At 46.0% G+C, this 18,778-nt stretch overlaps 6 protein-coding genes across 6 annotated transcripts; 3 read left to right on the forward strand and 3 right to left on the reverse strand.

The window, feature by feature from the left end:
* Window positions 1-465: 465 nt before the first annotated feature.
* On the forward strand, window positions 466-3,197 carry V1513DRAFT_435677 (Tht1-like nuclear fusion protein-domain-containing protein). The gene is made up of 7 exons (XM_066896665.1): window positions 466-1,338; window positions 1,388-1,701; window positions 1,747-1,894; window positions 1,945-2,014; window positions 2,063-2,430; window positions 2,484-2,697; window positions 2,751-3,197. Exons 1-7 carry the CDS (start codon window positions 798-800, stop codon window positions 2,818-2,820), a joined length of 1,725 nt encoding a protein of 574 aa, XP_066756719.1. The 5' UTR covers window positions 466-797; the 3' UTR covers window positions 2,821-3,197.
* Window positions 2,903-6,755, reverse strand: V1513DRAFT_435683 (uncharacterized protein). The gene is made up of 4 exons (XM_066896666.1): window positions 3,726-6,755; window positions 3,497-3,667; window positions 3,311-3,446; window positions 2,903-3,252 (listed from the first exon to the last, which is right to left on the reverse strand). Exons 1-4 carry the CDS (start codon window positions 6,677-6,679, stop codon window positions 3,244-3,246), a joined length of 3,270 nt encoding a protein of 1,089 aa, XP_066756720.1. The 5' UTR covers window positions 6,680-6,755; the 3' UTR covers window positions 2,903-3,243.
* A 137-nt stretch (window positions 6,756-6,892) lies between these two features.
* On the forward strand, window positions 6,893-8,657 carry V1513DRAFT_435684 (uncharacterized protein). The gene is made up of 4 exons (XM_066896667.1): window positions 6,893-7,123; window positions 7,176-7,298; window positions 7,352-8,344; window positions 8,406-8,657. Exons 1-4 carry the CDS (start codon window positions 6,932-6,934, stop codon window positions 8,445-8,447), a joined length of 1,350 nt encoding a protein of 449 aa, XP_066756721.1. The 5' UTR covers window positions 6,893-6,931; the 3' UTR covers window positions 8,448-8,657.
* A 69-nt stretch (window positions 8,658-8,726) lies between these two features.
* On the forward strand, window positions 8,727-10,804 carry V1513DRAFT_435689 (spinocerebellar ataxia type 10 protein domain-containing protein). The gene is made up of 6 exons (XM_066896668.1): window positions 8,727-9,115; window positions 9,175-9,351; window positions 9,401-9,459; window positions 9,510-9,711; window positions 9,765-10,465; window positions 10,521-10,804. Exons 1-6 carry the CDS (start codon window positions 8,970-8,972, stop codon window positions 10,700-10,702), a joined length of 1,467 nt encoding a protein of 488 aa, XP_066756722.1. The 5' UTR covers window positions 8,727-8,969; the 3' UTR covers window positions 10,703-10,804.
* V1513DRAFT_435693 (peptidase M24, structural domain-containing protein) lies at window positions 10,695-13,292 on the reverse strand. The gene is made up of 9 exons (XM_066896669.1): window positions 12,608-13,292; window positions 12,354-12,518; window positions 12,267-12,299; window positions 12,087-12,211; window positions 11,628-12,032; window positions 11,529-11,572; window positions 11,441-11,474; window positions 11,166-11,381; window positions 10,695-11,111 (listed from the first exon to the last, which is right to left on the reverse strand). The coding sequence occupies exons 1-9, from the start codon at window positions 12,855-12,857 to the stop codon at window positions 10,812-10,814; spliced, it is 1,572 nt and encodes a 523-aa protein (XP_066756723.1). The 5' UTR covers window positions 12,858-13,292; the 3' UTR covers window positions 10,695-10,811.
* Window positions 13,293-13,980: 688 nt separating this feature from the next.
* Window positions 13,981-17,311, reverse strand: V1513DRAFT_435701 (uncharacterized protein). Its single transcript, XM_066896670.1, has 4 exons — window positions 16,784-17,311; window positions 16,709-16,723; window positions 16,539-16,651; window positions 13,981-16,485 (listed from the first exon to the last, which is right to left on the reverse strand). Exons 1-4 carry the CDS (start codon window positions 17,003-17,005, stop codon window positions 14,310-14,312), a joined length of 2,526 nt encoding a protein of 841 aa, XP_066756724.1. The 5' UTR covers window positions 17,006-17,311; the 3' UTR covers window positions 13,981-14,309.
* Window positions 17,312-18,778: the final 1,467 nt, after the last annotated feature.

The raw sequence follows: 18,778 nt of genomic DNA on the forward strand, positions 1-18,778 counted from the left end.
GCTAATGTCGAAAACGACCCTTATACGACGCACTATCGTAAACAGATAGACAACAGTTGATGAATTGCCGCCTGATGCTAGCGAGCATTGAGATGGAGAACAGGTGCGCAGTCCCAAAAGTCCAATTACTTAGCCCCAAGCTGTATCAGACAGCATTCTGTCTTAGTTGCAAACCATATTTTCCTTTGAAATGTTAAGAGGAGTAGAAATAGGAAATAATAAAGGCTAACATGTTAACTAGTAAAGGATGTAAGTAAAGCCTCTATATAATCTCTATATATTAGCATTGTATACTTATTTAATAAATATAAGCTGTAAATACTAAGCCAGAGTAAGGAATAATTGTATAATAATGTGTCTAAATTATTTAGGAAACGTTTTATCTCTGGTGACAATTAAAGCTTAAAATCTTAAAGAGCTTGATCTTAATATCCCCTGGGTTTTTTAGTAGGGTACTGCTCAGTGCTCGTATAGGGACGTCGCTCGTAAATATATGTTGTGCGGCCATATTCACAGCTACTAATGATCTTCAAGTTCTATAATTGAGTCATTTGTGGGAAACTCATAACATCGGGCCTTGCAATGGGGGCTTTTATTAAGGTCAAGTATTCTCTGATTGTTCGGTAATTATCGTTGTTTTCAACAGGTGAAGTTTGGCGACAGACTCCCGGTTGCTTTGTGGTACAACCCATTCCAGACGAGATGTTGCACGACTGACGCCAGCTTCGTGATGGGAGCATTATATTTAAACCCGAATGGAAAGTCACTGTCCTACGGCCAAGATGATCCCACACTAGATGGCCTGGTTTCGAATTCTGCTCATATTTGGCCTGCCTTTCTCGGCCGCGTTCCGTGTGTTCGGAACGCCGAAAACCGCTGCCACGCCAAATGCCGCTGAGGTCAGGCTCTCTCATGACGAAACTTACAGCCTTGAAGACTCCGTGGCGTCAATGTTGGATTCATTTTCACCATGTTTCTTAGGTAACAGTGAAGAAGGGTTCGATGACGATGACGGACTGCATGTGGTATTTAGCAAACTGTGCGAGCTCGCTCCTCCTCCCTCTTGCTTCAGAAACATGCTTGCGGTAATACTGCCGTCTTGTGAGATTTTGACAACAGATGAGAGAGTAACCTTTTCGATCCGGCTCACTTTGTGCGAACTCTCGGCTGCTCAAGTCAAATCACCCAGATCCTGCTCTTTTGATCTTAATAACCACTTAAATCGACAATCGTGTCTGAAAGATTTGGAGGCCTCTCCTCAATTTTGGACGTCATTTAGTGGAAATTTCAGATCTATTGCAACGATCTGCCTTGCCGAGCGCAAGAATCATGAAAAAGGTTACGAAACGTCATATATCTAGAGAATGGTTCTAACAAATGACAATAGAGGAAGTCATCCGTTTACATCAGAACATAACTGCTATTCAAGCACACGCATTGCATGTATTGCGTGATCAGCTCGTCGAAATTGATTTTGAGGGAAAGTCACTTAGAGATATTGCGACGTCTTGGACTCAGGTACTGTCTGACCTAGAGTCTAAGATCTTAGACCTTGGAAAGAATATTGAGAAACTATCCGCCAAGTCAACGGATCAGCTGGAGAGCCAGACTAAGACTATGATGTCACTTTTGGAATCTAGTATTGCAAGGACCATGGTGCTTGATGACATGTCAGATTCTATCGTCAAGCGTCTGAAGAGAGTCTGTACCATTCATGCATTTACGAACTGTCACTGACTATTCTAGGATTCAAGTGGCTTGTTCCAGTTATCAACTTCTTTGCAAAGTTCCATGGAAACGTCATATGGAGCAGCTGAAGCTTATACAATGGCTATGAAAACCCATATGGCATCATTCGTTGAGAGCACTTTGGCTAATTATACAATGATAAGTAGCATCAGGCAATGATTTCCTTAAACTGCTAACATTTATTTTACATCAGAGAGATTTTAGCTGAAGTTTCGCTGAGTTTAAGTAATACGTCAAGGGATTCGTCGCTTATTTCCGAACAACAGGTATGTTAGTGGGATATAATGCATCATTAATTACTAACGTCCCCCTTGAAATATATGGAGCAGTTCATTCTGGCTGAACGGATACGTTTGGACAATATGGTACATGGTCAAGGACTAATGCTAGATCGCCTGCATGAAAGCCATCGAGTTACGGCAGAAATGGCTGACCTTGTGCTCAATCTGAAAGACTCAGCAGAGAATGGCATCTCTAGCATCACTACACAATCTGAAGCGGCCACTCAGCGTGTGAAGGACACGTTTGAAGACGTTGAGTCAAAGTTGCAGAGATTCATGTCAAGTGTCGAGGCCGCGGAGAGCACCTTTTTGCGTTTAAGAACGAGCACTGGAACTCGATTATTTTTATCTTTCATTTGCGTTTTGATATTCTTATCTAAAAACATCGTCGTCAAATATGGTACTTCATCGGGGATAGTTTCTACGATGACTTTTACTAATTATGGGCATTAGGCATTGTGCTTTTGATATTTGTATACGGGATTCGGCCATTCCAATTGGATATGAATTTGCGGGATCTTGTTCTGATTCCTCGATACGTTATTCGAACACCACCGCATGTATTCATCCCGGGAGTTGCGATAGCGGTGGGCATTTTTGGACTGTTCACGTACGCCTGTTGGTGGCTACACTCCCGATCTCAGATGAAGGCTCGGAACATACGAAGGTAAATAGCGGCGCAAACCTATAATACGCCTGAGCTAACAATATGAAAAACAGGAGACGAAGTCCAAGTAGCTCTCTCGACGAAATTCGTCAAAATTCACAGGAAGGAGTGCTGTACTATTGATTTCGGTGAGGATAGTTTGAATTTCAGCAGTGTCAACAGATTCTGCTATTCTTTGCTACATGTATAACGCACGGTAGTAGGTGCCACGCAACATGAAATGCAGAACACAACAGTCTTCACCACACTTTCCACATATTGTCGTACCACTTCGAAGCGTGACTGTACACCTCGTACATTTAGGCTCTTGAAATATTTTGCTGATGAAACGTGTGATTTACAACTATCAACTATCCTACTCCGACAGTATATATCATTGGCAAATCAGATTTCATATCTATCATTCTACACACACGATCTATCACACTTTATATATCGCTTGCATGCTCATTACTCATTAATCCAGCATTGCTACAGAAAATCGCGACCAAATTCGTAACCACATGCAATCTAACAAAAAGATGAAATAAAAATATGCTCAGCAGTTTAATAGACCTACCAAAGTTAGTGTCAAGAGAACCATACCTTCGAAGAATACCAAAATAAAGCATACCTCCAAAATATATCGGCTCTTCTCCTTTAGCTCTTCTATTTCCTTCGCCGTATCGACCTTGGTACCCTTAATTTCGGCATCCTTGGCGATAACATCCTCCAAAACAGCCGTGACATCAGGGACAGGCCAAGTAGGACTATAACTTGTCAGAAATTCTGTCAGAAGACTGGATGCGAATGTACTCACCCGCAAAGATAGAAGACACCCTCCTGCTGAACGTACGCGGGAACCAACTTGTCGAGAGACTCACGCATACGATCCTGGATGTAAATCTTCTGTGGCTGGTCGCGACTGAACGCTGCACCAATGTGGGTGACGATACCAGCCGCCATGTGAGCTTCCCAGAACTCGCCATACCTAGGTCATTAGACTATGCTCGAAACCATTGTAATCTTTGCTAAAGCAGTATACGTACAAGTATTCCTCCTTCTGGTGACGAGAACCAAGGTACAAGAAAATATCACCGATATCCTTGCCCTGGGCTTTCTGGTACGCCTTCTCCTCAACAAACGCCTTGAATGGCGCGAGACCAGTACCGAGTCCACTCATGATAATTGGCTGCTTGTTTGAAGGTGGAAGCTTCATGACGGAAGGCTTGACTGACACGACGACCTCGGAACCAATCTTGAGCTGTGAGATGTAGCGAGAACACTGACCGTAACGTTTACGACCCTTGCTATCGAGCCAATCAACGACGACGATGAGCAAATGGACCGCGTTCGGGTGCACTTTCTGCGAGGAAGCAATAGAATACTCGCGACGCTTGAGGGGATTGACAATTTTGATGAGGGCCTCGAACGGGGGATGAGCAGAGTCAAATTCCTCTAAGACATCGGCGTACGTAAGCGTGTCCTCGTCAGACCTCTTCTTAAATTCTTCGGCACCTTCAGCACTAGCGAGCTTGAGAAGATGTGCTTTCTGCTTCTCATCCTTAGCATATTCGGCAAGAGACTCGTAGAACTTCTTTGGTGTCTTTCCGAAAATATCAAGTTCCTCAAGAATAATCTGGAACACAGTTCTATACTCGAAACGGTCAGGGTCATCTCTTGTAGGCATCAACACAAGCGCCTCCGAATCAAGACCATAAGAGTGAATAAATTTCTCAACAAGCTCCTTGTCATTCTGACCATGAATACCAAGAGCCTCGCCGATTTCGTACTTCAAACCAGTGCCGGTAATATCAAACTCGATATGGAAAATATTTCGATCGTACGATAACGGAGTAAGGCGCTTGAGCTCTTGAACTTTCGCGACGAAGTTCTTGACAGGAAGGTCAGGACGCAACTCGGATTTGTAATCGAATGCCTCCTTGAACAACAAATGTTTAGCCGCAGTCTGCCAGGACTCCAATTCAGGCTCTGGTTCGTCAGTGAACTTTTCCTCATTCGGAGTGAAGCTGTCAGAGACTGGGAAAACGGGAAGTGCAATCTGGTTCTCATCAACCTTGATGTCCCATGTAGTCGGGACTTCGGCCTTCGTAAGCAAGCTCTGAACCTTCTCAGATATTTCCGAAATTTTGGCGACGTGCTTTTCTTCTCCAGGGAAGTTGAGGGATGCGAGCTTTCCAAGGTAGGTCTCAACTGGTTCCGACGGCTCAGCAACAGCTAGAAACGCAAGCTGCGCAGCGACGCTAGCAAAAGTCTTGTCCTCAGCATCCGTAGCCTCATTTAGATTAATCGTGTAGACGACAATAGCCTTGTCGATCAACAGTTTCTTAATCTCAACCGGAATCTTCTCAGAGAGATCTTCGAACCTGGAACCAGTGTTGATCAAGAGAGAGCCGCCATATCCAAGAGAGTCAACAACGTTATAGCTGGAGAAGATCTTGTCGTCATTAACGACGACAACATTCGAATTCGTAACTGAGAAACTAGCGTCGATGGCTCGTTTAGACGAACGAAGCTCTGACTGGACAATGCCTGCAAGAGCCTGGTTATCAAACGTAGAAATAAATCCAGTGTTTCGGTTAGAGTCAAGAGAGAAAAGTTGAGCAAGTTTAGCGGGAGCATATGCAAACACACTGTCATCCGGAGACCAGAAGGTGAACTGGGACACATCCTGGCTATGAAGCAAGTTGAAGGATGAGACAGTAGAGAAGCTGTTGGCTAGAACGATGTCTGGAATAGTGCCAACAGCGGGGACACCTCTGAGAAGCTGCTCATAAATCCAAACGAAGTTCTTCGGAGTGAACGCCTGCTCACGGGTGTACTTGAAGTCAACGAGCTGGGGACGAGCACCGACGGGAAACACAGAGGACATGATAACAGCAGCAAAAACATCGCTATGGAGTGTCGAGTGAACAGCAGGGTCATCGACTTCCTGCTGGCTGTAGACTTGACCAAAGACAAGCACTTGCTTCGTCGAACGGGGCAGGGCATTGAGGAACTGAGACTCTGCGAATGGAGCAGCCACACGAACAGTCAAAACACCTACCCGCTCCCCGGCATCCGAAAGTTTCAAAGCGACATCGGTAGCAATAGCAGACTCAGAAGAACCGAGAATAACCAGGACAACATCAGGTTGGTCATGACCATCATACTCGAATGGTCTGTACGAAGTTCCGAGCTCAGCGTTCAACGAATTGAGTAGCCTAGAGGCTCGGGAGATAGAGTCGCCACGATGGAAGGTGCCATCCTGAGAAGCCAAGACTCTCTCAAAGATATCCTGTGTTCTTTTGACGCCCAAAACATCAACGACTCTCTGGCTTTCGCGTGAAAGACGAAGGCCATCGTACAAGTGGACAGTCGGCAAAACCGTAGCTAACAACGACGCGTACAATGACATATGCTGCAGTTCGCTGACTCTGGAAGATGTAACTAAAGCAAGACCAGACTCGCGAGCAATGTTAAATGCGGTGACATAGTCGGGGATATAGGCACCGGAAACGGGCGAGTAGTCTATCGCTGCGACACTGAACGTAATCGGCGAAGGGAGGGTTGGCAAGTATGAGAGCTCGTTGAGGATAGGAGCCAAAGCTGGAAGCGACCCTGAAGACGCAAGGACAGCCCTAGGTGCCTTATCAAACTTTCTCTGAAGATTGGACGAGAGGATATAACCTAATGGCAGAGAACCTGCCCCCGCGCGAGTCTCAAGACGGCTTAGGAGAGGAACTACTCCGAAACCATTAGCTTGTTCGGCAGCATTCCAGAGAGCGACTCCATTATCTAGGTCGAATGTCTCCGGTGAGTAAGTAAAAATGGCATCTGCAACTGCGTAATTGCTTAATTCCACCAATGTCTGAGGAACAATATATGTTGGTCCATCAAAAGCTGATATGTCTTCTGAGACCGGAAAGGGGAATGCAATTGAAGTCGAGCTGACATAGGAGTCAGGCACCGAGACGGACTTCGTAGGCAATGCAGCAACCATCGTGAATGGCCTGTTGCAAAAACAGATGTGGCGGTGGTACAAGGTAGAATCGGAACTGGTGAATATAACGAGGACGAAATTTTTGATGGCGGCCGGTGGTTCGCTCGAAAGAACCTTAAAAATGGCGAAAGCGTAGCTACGATTTAATGTCACGTGACGAATCTCGCGGCGATGGCACGCGTTAGAACAGAGGTCATCAAAATAACATAAAGCCATGACCGTTCGTTGCTATTATCTGCGAACAACGACATTATGTCTGTAAGGGATATAGAATCATTTCCAATTCAAAAGCATTCATATTGCAAAGTACCTTTCAATAATGGGCCGTCGTCGAAGTCGATTCCTTGGACACATTCGCCCTATCGTGACTCCCTGGTTATCGCCTTTGACCCAACAGTCAGCGAGATAGTGCGGATCAAAGTCATGTGGAGAAGTGAAATTCTAGTTAGTTCTTGGGATTACTGAGTAATCACGCAATGCTAATTTGCCGGTTTAGGAGAATGTGGACGTTGCAGCTATTGGGAAGCTGAATCTATCTCAATCACCTCTGACTGTGATAGTTCGGTCACCATGCATCGGAATTAAATACGCATATAGAGAACAATACGGGCAGATTATGGTATTGGTTACATTAATATGCAATTTAATATGTACTTACGGGATTAATGTCAGATTCGCCGCTTCCAGATCAGATTTGCAAATGACGAATTATTTGCCGCGTGCCTTCGCCAATTTGAAAAATACGGATGTTTAATTAAAGGTGCTTCGGGCCTGTCGTCTATGTCAGGGAGTCCCAGTATGATAGGCAGTACGCAACAATCCGCAGCAAGTGTGACAGAAGGAGGTTCGCAATCCGCTTCGAGTCGAAGCTATTTGCCGAGCTCCTTAACCTCCATCCCTTCCTATGGTTCACAATATTTGACACAATCTGAAGGAAACATCGGAAATAGTCCCAATGTTAGTGGTAGCCCTATGACTTTGCAGCCCGATCGCGATGCTCAGTTAACTCAGACATCTGGGGCTGGTACGCTAGCCGCAGCCCATGCAGCGGGCCGAATCTGCGTCACTCCAAGCTTGTCGAAAGATGTACCACATCGTGATGAGAATATGGGAAGCAATGCGATTCTTAACGATAATCGAGTGCTTTCGCAGCCCAGTTTTGATTCTCAGTGGAAATTTGCGCCAGCGGCTAACACACTGTCCGCGGTCCACTCCACTGCTCATACTTCTTATCTGTCGACTCCGAGAGAATATGAATCAAATTTCACTGTCGCCAATGCACTGCTGAATACTGGGCCTGTGTATAGACAGGCGACTGACGTGCCGATAATTCCAAGATCGCCTCCCAGGATCACGACACCATTAGCTTATTCTCCATCAAAGTCAACAGATTCGTCGTATGTGTCAGCCTCTAATACGTCTACAAATACGATAGATAGTCCTGTATCACGAACCGAGAATTCAGTCCGAGATGACTCTCAAAAGTCATTAAAGATGCCAACGTGCATAGAACTGCCTAGAAGTTCAGCTGAATATGCTGCTAGGAATATTCCGACGTTGGAGCGGAAGAGGAATACTGAAGACATAAAAGTTGCTGGGCTTAACGACAAAGAAATAGAAAAAATGATTGTCGAGTGCTTGAAGGATCCGACATTTACGATCTTAGTTAGTATATCGTGACCTCCCTAGTGTTTACACGTAGGCGTACTGACTAGTTCATACATAGCTGGATCAAGTCAGCCGGGTTCTAAAGACTTCGAACCCGTAATAGCGAATCGATACACTTTGCTAATTTGCTTTCATCCACTGTATAATTGGAGCTGAACTTAAGCTATCAATTTCTGTTGCTGCTCTTGGTTTTGATTGTTTGCCATGTTTGGACTGATATTTAAACGTATTGCGGTGTTGTACTCGCAATTCACTAATACGTGTGCACGTTGTTAAATTATTCGTTAATTAATCAAATTTGTGTTTCGATCATGGCTAGATTTCAGTATGGGATTTTAGGAACTTTTAGCCGTAGAGAGCTCGAAATTCGTAGTGCAAATATAAATCCAAAACCGCAGTTAAACTTCAAATGACCAAATTCCGAGGACGCGGTTACCCAAATTTGTTCATTCTCACGCGGTACACATGGATTTTACGCAAGACTACTGGTAGAAATTTTTTGTTAGAACTTGCGCGTTAAGGAACTGCGTCGTAGGAGTTTCGGTGACGAACCCTCGTCTGTTTCCAAACCTTGGCGAGATACATCAGTATTGGCAATTGCGCTGCCTAAAGCATTCCATAAATGGTAACACTGGAAGAAGTTGTTTCATTTCTAAATAGCCTTACTCCAAGAAACCAACACAGCGGAGCGGTAGTTCTTAAGCATCAACCGGCGTTCGACGGATCGATTTCACGTATCGCCGTTATTCTGCAAGACAGTGATTCCAGGTACGTGACCATAGCCATTGTAAATTCTTCTATGTAAACTTTGACTAACTAATATGTAGATCTACTTTTGGACAATCGGAAGACGTATGGAGATCGATATCATCGGTTTTGTCCGGACTACGGACTTTGACAACCGAGAGCGCGGAAGAGTCGAGCAGGAGAGATAGGCTGATTCGCGTGGTTCTCACATTGTCAATGAATTTACTGACAGCTGGGCCGCCAGCTCAGCAATTTGCGTACGTATGATTGTGACAGCAAGAAGGGTTATTTACTAATGGATTGCAGATTCCGCTACCTGAAGGATGAACTCTTTTGCATTTTGGCTGACGATGAGTGCATAAAAAGTAGGCTGAGGGACAATAATTGACGTCTTTAACTGCCTAACTTGCTATAGATTCTCTGTGCGCGCCATGCTTAAAGACCATGGTCAACATGTGCGCATCGAATGATAATATAACGGAGGAATTGTGGCCGGAGTTCTTAAACAAATACGACGAACCAACACTCACCAAGGTTCTAAGTGGTCTTGATGACGATTCGTACATGGCGCTTCTGGTATTTATTGCTGGATCAATCAGATCTTCAGAAGATCGAATGTATGTCATAAATTCTGTGACATTGTGTAATCTGTACTGACGAACTCACCCAGTGCAAGATTATTGAAGTCGTCAGGAGGGCCCATCCTCCTAATCAACATTCTTGACAAAGTCGACACCTGGATGAAAAATGAGAGAAATAATAATTTCGAACTCGCATATTCTGTATTTGAAAGCCTAATTCGGCACGGCCGTTTCCCGCAGGTTTACAAGACTGCGTCAGACCCAGCTGACATCCCATCCGAACTCCAAGTTACACTTATGAGGCTACTGGACGCGTATTTGACGGCTAAGGATGTAATTGTCACAAGCGAAAATCAGCTTGGCCTGGCCGACTTTCTCTACAATGACTTGTTTTGCGAATGCAAGCCTCTAATAGTGCAAGTTATGACGAAGAAAGTAGACAACATCGAAGCGAAACGATTAGCAGTATTTATCCTCGATGTACTGGAATGCATTACGAGCCTGATATCATTATCAGTAAACGCAAAGTCGTTCATGGTGAAGCTTAATGCGGTGCCGCAATTTCTGGATTTGCTGCGGCGAACCGATGATTTGACTCCCCGACGGACACTGAAATCTGGCAATCCTGATGATCAAATACCGTCGTATGAGTTTCCGTCTCTGAAGCAAAAATTAATTGGAATACTGGGCATATTAGTACAAGGTGATCGAAAAGTCCAGGATCAGGTCCGGGAATTCGGCGGACTGCCCGTGATTTTGTCACAATGCAACATTGATGATAATAATCCATGTAAGTTGTCATGTATTTTTGTATCAACGTGATCTGATCTGGCTGACGTCTCTAGTTATTCGGGAGTACGCGGTATTATGCATCAAGGGCCTACTCGATAATAACGAAGAAAATCAGACATTTGTCGCAAGTCTGGAAGCCAGAGAACCAGTCACAACGGATGCGTTGGAGGAAGCCGGCTACGAAACACGGATTATCAATGGCAAAGTGTCGTTGAAGCGAAAGAATGTGAAATAGGATTTAAAGTCTCATATTATATGTACAGAAACTATTAATGCATATCTACATTGTCATCAATTAGCATGAGGAGCAAATAATCTACAAGTATGTACAGATGCAGTTTTGTTCATACGTCCTTCCACGCAGCTGCGCAAGCATCCTCGACGTCTTTTATCTCCTTTGCGGCCTCTCCGCTCGTTACGATCGGCGAATCGTCATGGATATACACATTATCCTCAATGCGGATACCTATACCACGGAAATGTTTTGGGAATTTAGGGTTATCCACAGGAACGTAAATACCTGGTTCAATGGTGATGACATTACCCCTCTTCAGGGACTGTCGTCGTGGTTGTTCCGGACAGTCATGGACATCCAAACCAAGATGATGACCCACATAGTGAGGATATAGAATTGAGTTGATTTCCTAAATTCTCCGTTACAATTAAACCCAGTAGAACTTCAAACTCATGAGACGCACACTTAAGCTGGTATCGAATCCGATGTTTCGCAATTCGACGGCGAATAAATCGACAGATGAACGATGGATGCTTTCCAGAGAATTTGATGTGGTTGCGAGTTTAATGCATTCTTTCTGGACGTTCAAGACAGCTTGGTACAGATCTTTCTGTGGATCAGTGAATTTGCCGTTTACTGGCCAGGCGCGCGAGATATCTGCACAATAGCCGCCGTATTGCTACAACGGGATTAGAATTGCCAGGTTTGCCAGGATTCCATTATAGATTGAAAACTTACTCCACCGGCATCAATCAGAACCATTTCGCCGTCACTAGTGTCAATACGTGAGCGATCCATTTTCTATCATTGCAATCGACGAACTTACTTCAGGACATCGTCATTCCTCGTGTAATGGATTCCTAAAGCATTCTGGACGAGTCAGTAAGCACTCCTGTTCCTCAGTATATACAGTGATACTATGTACCTTGCCGCCGGCAACTACAGGCACATAAGCCGACTTTTCGCACCCACCAATTCTAAACGCATAATCTAAATACGCATTTAAATCGGCCTCCTTCGTGAACCGGCGTCCGTAAGCTTTCGTAATCGCCCGCCCTGAAATTTTTCCCGCCTTCTGCATGACTTTTAACTCTGCCTCAGACTTGACTGCTCTCAGGCTCTGCACGATGCGGGATAATGGACGCAGTGTCGTCTCTTTCTTGTGATGTTTAATGAGCTCGAGGATATTGACTTCCATTGTCCCGCGTCGTACGTGCGGTTGGAAAAAACTCGCGATTTCGCTGTTACCTGGGGCAATATCCATATAAATTGAGCTCGCTCGGGCAATAATGTCATCTAAAAATTTTCTAATAAACTTGATATCACCAGCCTTTGTCCAAATATTAGCAACGATGCAAATTTCAACGAGAGAGTGCGAACTGACCTCGTCGGCGTTGAAAATTTCGAGAGCACCGTCGACACCTGTACGCGGACCTTCCCATAACTCCTTCCGCTGGTCTTTAGGCTGCACATAGAGATGGAATGCATAATCGTTCTCAAAAGGTTTTTCTTATTCGTAATCATGTTAGATCCAGTCCATTGACTGCAACGATCTTTTACGTACCAATTACCATGACCGCTCTAGGTTCATTAAATCCTATAAACCGAGTTAGGACAGCAACTCATCATAGGGTACCCTTAATTCACGTACCAGATAAGTAAAAGAAATCTGGATTCTGATGGAATTCATAAAACACTGCACCAGACCTATACTTAAGCTCATTGCCAACCAAAATAGCGGCGGCACCGACAGGTAATTGCTCTATTAGCTTGTGCCTTCGAAAATGGTATTCTAGCGCTGAAATTCCCGGGGTCACTAACTTGCGATAAAGGACTTGTCAATATTCCATTTCTACTTCTGATAATTTGGAGATAATCAAAAGCTAAAGGGACTCGATCACTTACGTTCGCCTTCTTTTAACATGTGGGGTCGGGTTTCGAATGTAGGTTGTCCGAATCCGGTTTGCACAGCGTACCCACGTCGACCTCGAACTTCAGGATGGCATTTTCGTCGGTGTATCGGTACTATACCGCGCGTACTACTTAAATTAAGGATGCCGCTGCATTTTATTGTAGTGTTGGTTGTCGATAGATCTAGTGCTGATATGCCGGCAAAGTAGCAAGACCGACCAGATCTCGTGCATTGTCGCATCATTTTGCCTTTAAATTAGTTGAACGCCGCGTCAGAAGAATGCCGTGAATATATCGTATCGTCCTATCGTCTTAATTTGTACCTTTAGTTGGAGGTGTCTTCGCCGTGGGGCTATATTCATTCGGGATTAACCCCTCGCGAAAGCGTAGTTCGGGACGCGGCTTTCGGGACCTCGGAGTTTACAGATGCGAGGTGAGCGCTAGGCAGGGTGGCCACGCCAGACGAGATTCTATTTGAAATTTGTATGAATCGAAAGTCACTAAAACAGTACGACGACAGAATGCATGAAACGCTACTCTCAGTTACTAAAGGACAATGCGGAAATACATAAATTTAGGCCGAAAGAGGCAATCATGGGTTTCCAACATCTCTACATCTCGTCCTTCTGGACCGGCAACTATTTTAGCTTCCAGGACTGGACACTCTCGCAGGCTGGGCCGGGAATTTGGGTTTTTTTCTTTTGATTTCTTGTTCGTCGCTCATCGCAGCTCAACTCGAGCTTGCAGTACAGCAGCGGCATCGACAGACCCGAATACAAACATGGGCTAATAAGTCGGGATCAGATCAGCATACAACATCGGATCACGCTGAACATAAACCACTGGAAGCTCAATAGGCAGTAAGAGCACGCAAGGAATTTGGACATCGCTAGAGAATCCGTTTCGTTTGTATCCCTTCGGCTACTATGGCATAGTAAACCATATCCGGCCAACTTCTAGTCGCGCGGCACGGACATCCATGAGCTCATGTTCATTGAGATGTTTGTTCGCAGCTCAAACTCTTTACAGTGACACATTCCTTTCATTGCCGATGTTCCAACTTGGTTTTGTTAGGTGTTATCCCCTTGGTTTTGTCAGACGGTACTTTAAAGCTTCATTGTGGACGTTTTTAGTAGGCCAAACATGCATCAATGTGATTATTTCTTGTGGATTTGTCTTCGCTGGCGATTTGCGTCAAGGCAGCCAGCCACTCTATTGTCAGTGCGAGATGGCAGTTTTTACTGTCTGGATGGCTACGGACAGGTTACGCTATTGCACAGATTCGTATGCACAGACACTGTTTCAATATAGCATAGCTGTGCTCAAGCGCGACATAATCAAGAAAATATTAAAAGGCGCATTATTAAGCATATAGTTCAACTCGTCATATTACCCACAAAACTAAACGATATTGATGTACCTGACAAAAACATGATTAGGGATCAATAATACAAACGCGATTCTGCAGAAAATCACAGATTACAAGCACTTTTTTTAAAACAAAACAAACACCCAAAGATATAAGATCTGTAAACAAATATAGAACAATACCCGATATTAATTCGCCAAGGTCAAACACCAGCTAAAAAGATACACCCACGTCCAACAAAATTACCGACCAAATTTCCAATATCATACCCTTTTTTGCGTAATTTATACAAAGATAATAATGTAAATTGTACACGCCATATTTTATTTAGCAGGCCAGATATCCAAGATATCCTAGTCGTCTCAGTTTGACGGTCTCGGCAACCATACGCACACCACCGGCACCAGTCGCCTCACCGACTGCGACAGCAGCTAAACGTTCTAATCCTGATGACGATCCGGCGCTACTACTCGTACCCACTGTCGGTGTACGCTTCCGGGCTTCGATCGCACGACGTACACATGCTTCCCATCTGGTTGGCTCCATGGTGAGTGGCATGCCATCGAGAATCATATTCAGGGATCGCCAGGCATCGTCGCGGGTCTCATGAATCTCTGTCAAGTCGAGGAGGGTTGCGACAGCGAGAGCAAGAAAGTGGTGATCGAGTGGCGACAGCCAAGCCTGGGCAGCTTGCGATATAGTCTCCGCAGGATTAGAAGGCGACAAAGAGCTTGAAGCGGAGTATGCACCCTTCATCCGCGGAACCAAAAAACCAGTAATCCTAGTAGCCGGACCAAGCAGAACGTGTGGATCAGGGACCTGTAGGAGCCGCAAGATGGCTAGCTTGATATGCCAATACACGATCTCCAGCTCTGGCTTCGCATCCCACACTTCCTCAACGGATTCTCGTACTCGTTCCAACTCACCTCTCAATATCGTAGCAATATGATGATGTCGCGATGCCGATATTATTTCATCTGTGAAGGCACTTGACTCAAAAACGTGTCCAAGAACAAGTGAGAGACGCATAAGGTGGTATGGAACCGTCGTCAAAGTGATGTGGTCGTCCGCTACGAGATGAATTGTACAATCTGGAATTTGCAACGGAAGCGATAGCGAAGCCGCCTGCCAGCGATCTAACATGCAGATCACTAAATAGATTCGCCGGCTCAATCGGACATCCGAGTCGGGGTCCGAGTCATCAGGAGACGGCGAAGATGATGACTCCAGTAGCGATGCTGGTGTCACGTGGAGACGGAGAGAATGAGCCAGACCGATAGCGGCACCCAGCCAGTAAGAGGGAGAGCGTAGAACACCGTCCAATGACGCCGAACCGTGATTGTCAGTTTCAAGAGCAAGTAGGACCATCGTCTGGATTGTGATCAACGACGATACAAGCGAAAGCTTGGAATTATCCTTTTGTGCATCTGACAGATGTTGAATTGCGCGCTGCCAATCCTGCTCGCCGCGTTGCGGTGAAACCTTGCCGCGAACGAGCGCATATAACGCACGCAGGCACGCATTTCGTATCGGCGAAGTCGTAGCAACAAGACGAGATCGCAACCGTGACCGAGATTGAGCAAGTATGGGAAAGGTGGAATGAATGTGCCGGTAGTACGCATCGACAGCATCCTCATCCCATGTAAACGGAAACAATGAATCTGTAGCAGAGCGATGGCCCTCACTTGTAACAGACTCATTCGTACCCATCATTCCAGTTCCAATGGAATGCCGCTGCAGAGGCAGAGTATGCGACGTCGGCACCTGCAGAGATGTGGACAGCGAATGTTGAACTCCACTTCGAATGGATGCTCGGGGACTTGAGTTTTCATTTGTTGATCCGCCGACGAACCGACTGCCACCTGTCTCATAAGGAGGCTTCCAGTAATGATTCGGTCCGTTTGGTGGGGCCATATATGGTGGTGCGGGCTCGTCCGCTACACTTGAACCAGTTGACCCGTGCAGAGGGGGGAGCTGCGAACCTGACTCAAACCTGAATGAATCTATCGACGGAAGTCGCTCTGTAGAGTTACCCGAGAACGGAGATTTTAGCGGTGCCATCGGTCTATTGATTTCATTACTGTATTCGGCGGTGCTCGAAATTGCCCGTTTCCGCTGGCCAGCGAGTGATTGACCACCTGGATTTAATGTCGGAGAATTTAACAAAGCCTGGTGAGAATTCTGCGACGGCTGAGGAGGAGGTAGCGAACTAATCGAGTCTGTCCGTAGCACCGGCTGTTCTGGGATGACAGTTCGAGGAGAGCCAACTGTCTGGTAGCCGAAGGTGTATGACGAACTGTATTGCGAATTTGGGGAATCTGCCGGATAGTTATTGCTGCCGGTGCTACTTATACTAGCCTTGTGTCCGCTAGGGTTTGCCGAGGACGAATCATTGGAGGTGCGGACCTCGGAGATGGCGCTGTTGCGACGAGAAGTAGGGCCGTCACCGGAAGAAAACGAGTTCTCGAGTGAGTTTAGCCTGTCCTCGAGTTCCTTGATATATCTATAGATGAGTTAGCCAATGATCCCACGGATTCAACAAACGAGAGATCGCACCCTTTACTTGGACCGCGCTTCATTGGGATACGACTGAAGGAGCACTTCTCGCCTAAGCGTTGGCAGGATGAGCAGTGTCCGAGACCACCGTCTGGTGTCGCGTCGCATCGGATCTGGTTTCCCGTAAGCCATCGATATTTAACTTCGAATTATATCAAAATGTTATTCACCTTCTTTCGCCGGCACTAGAGCGGAAGAAATTATTAGCAAGAGCCGTATAATTGAGTTTTTAACATCATACACACCTCGTCACAAGCTCGCGAGACCTTGGATCGTTTGCGAGGCAGGGTCGAGTCCGAGACTGGCGACGTCTGGAGTTGTGGTACAACGACTTGGGTTGGACCAGGCTGGACGGTCATGGTGGGAGATGAGGGTCTGTAGTGGTGGGTTTTGTCGAGAACTTGGTGGGGCAGCGCAGTCGAGAACGGGGAAAACCGGTGTGGAAAGGACGAAGGCACGGTGGCCATGCGGGACGAGCCCCAGATGAGAGCAGGAGCGGGCCAAGGTAGTAGTCGAAGATTATAGATTCGAAGATTATAGAATCGAACTGAGGGAGCAGGAGCGGCTGGGAGGAGTGGTAGTAGCGAGAGAAGTGAAAGAGAAAAAGACGAGATGGAGATGGACGTATGGACGGCATGTGGCCAGCTTAGGCTGGAGGTTAGGTACCGACAGGACGACAGGCGGATGGCTGATCATGGGCGGAAGAATTAGGTATAGGCAGACGCGGGGAAAAGGACCGCAACCGACCGAGCATCGGCGGGTGCTGGTTTGGTTCAAATACGTAAACTCAAACCGAAGCATTACCGCGGGGGTAAGTGTGTATTTGCTTATTTGCTTTACAAGCGTTGGGGTTCGGGTTCAAAGTGCCTAGCGCCGACTCCACACTCCGCAAATCCGCCCTGAACTCTACTCTACAGAGCTTGCCTTCTGCAACAGCACAGCTCAAACAATCAATATTTCTTTGTTATTGGAGCATCAATGTATAAGGTCCTGGCGTCCCATGATGTATTGCTGCTCAGGCTGTGTTATTGTGTATAATATATACTAATTAAAGTCCGGTGATTGTGTAGACTGCTCCGTCTGGGGTACGGGCATAGTCACGCGCTGGTGACCTGTAGAGCCACGAAGTAGCCGTCACACTGGAACTTACCCCACTGCCCAAGTGGCCGTACGTAAGAAAATTTACGGTATAATTATCAGTACGCGCCACGGTTGAAGCCCACGTGCATTCTTTGCAGTCGGAAGCTTTCAAGGCACTTAGGGCAAGTCGTTTGAACGCCCGATATCCGCAGCGCCCGATATCCGCAACAACAAAAAACCCGGGCTCCGCGACCGCGACGCAGAAATATCATATTCGTATCATTGATATTGCAGATGGAATGCCGATCACGGCACAGCCAGGTCAATTCGATTGCAGACATCCATACTGTCCTACTTGCACGCATAGGAATGTCGAACCGTGTGCGCACTACGGAGGAGTATAACTATATGAATGATGAAGCCAAGTTGAACTGACCCCGGCCCAGACTCTGGAGTCGTGATTATCCATGGGCCGAGGCTTCCAGGCACTATTATTTGATCGACATTTCCAAATAGACTCCGCGCCAAGATTCTTCTACTCATGACGCAAAAGTTTTATCGGATACTGTTTAGAATCATATCTCGCTTCAATTTTATTTTGCAACGTTTTCGTCCTTGCTAATACTTTCCCGAAGGGAGAAGGAGAGATTTACGAGCTTGCTGTCCAGTCGCGCACCTGAGTCGCGCAATGTCAATGGTCTTCACTCGCATTACGATCATATTCTACGACGCATTTTCTGTGCGGGAGCTATTACATGCTAGCTTTAAGTGCAAGTTCGTAACAGGTTGATGAATAGAGAGTGCAGTAATGTATCTCTGTACCCTAGATGACCTTCCAGCTATTTTGTGTTTGTATGTCGAGGGCAAGCAAGGCTGCATTTGGATGCGTTTCCTCACATCTGGAAATCAGTATGGCATATAAGCGTTCTTAGGACTGCTCTGACTACTTCTTGGGATCCCGACTACACCTTACTGTGCTATTCAGAACCACTGCTCTGCTGGTTGCTGAGTTCGATCGACAATCAAATTAACTTTCTTCCGATAAGTGGAGCAAATAATGTGGGGGCCGATTCTCGAGAGAGCAGATGCGCGGAACCGCAACCCTTCCCGGTTCAGAAATTTCTACAGTCCCGGGATGAAGGGTCACAGCCAGCGTCTAC

Source organism: Lipomyces chichibuensis (genome assembly GCF_038497645.1).
Source record: "Lipomyces chichibuensis strain CBS 12929 unplaced genomic scaffold V1513scaffold_1, whole genome shotgun sequence".
NCBI classification, from domain to species: domain Eukaryota; kingdom Fungi; phylum Ascomycota; class Lipomycetes; order Lipomycetales; family Lipomycetaceae; genus Lipomyces; species Lipomyces chichibuensis.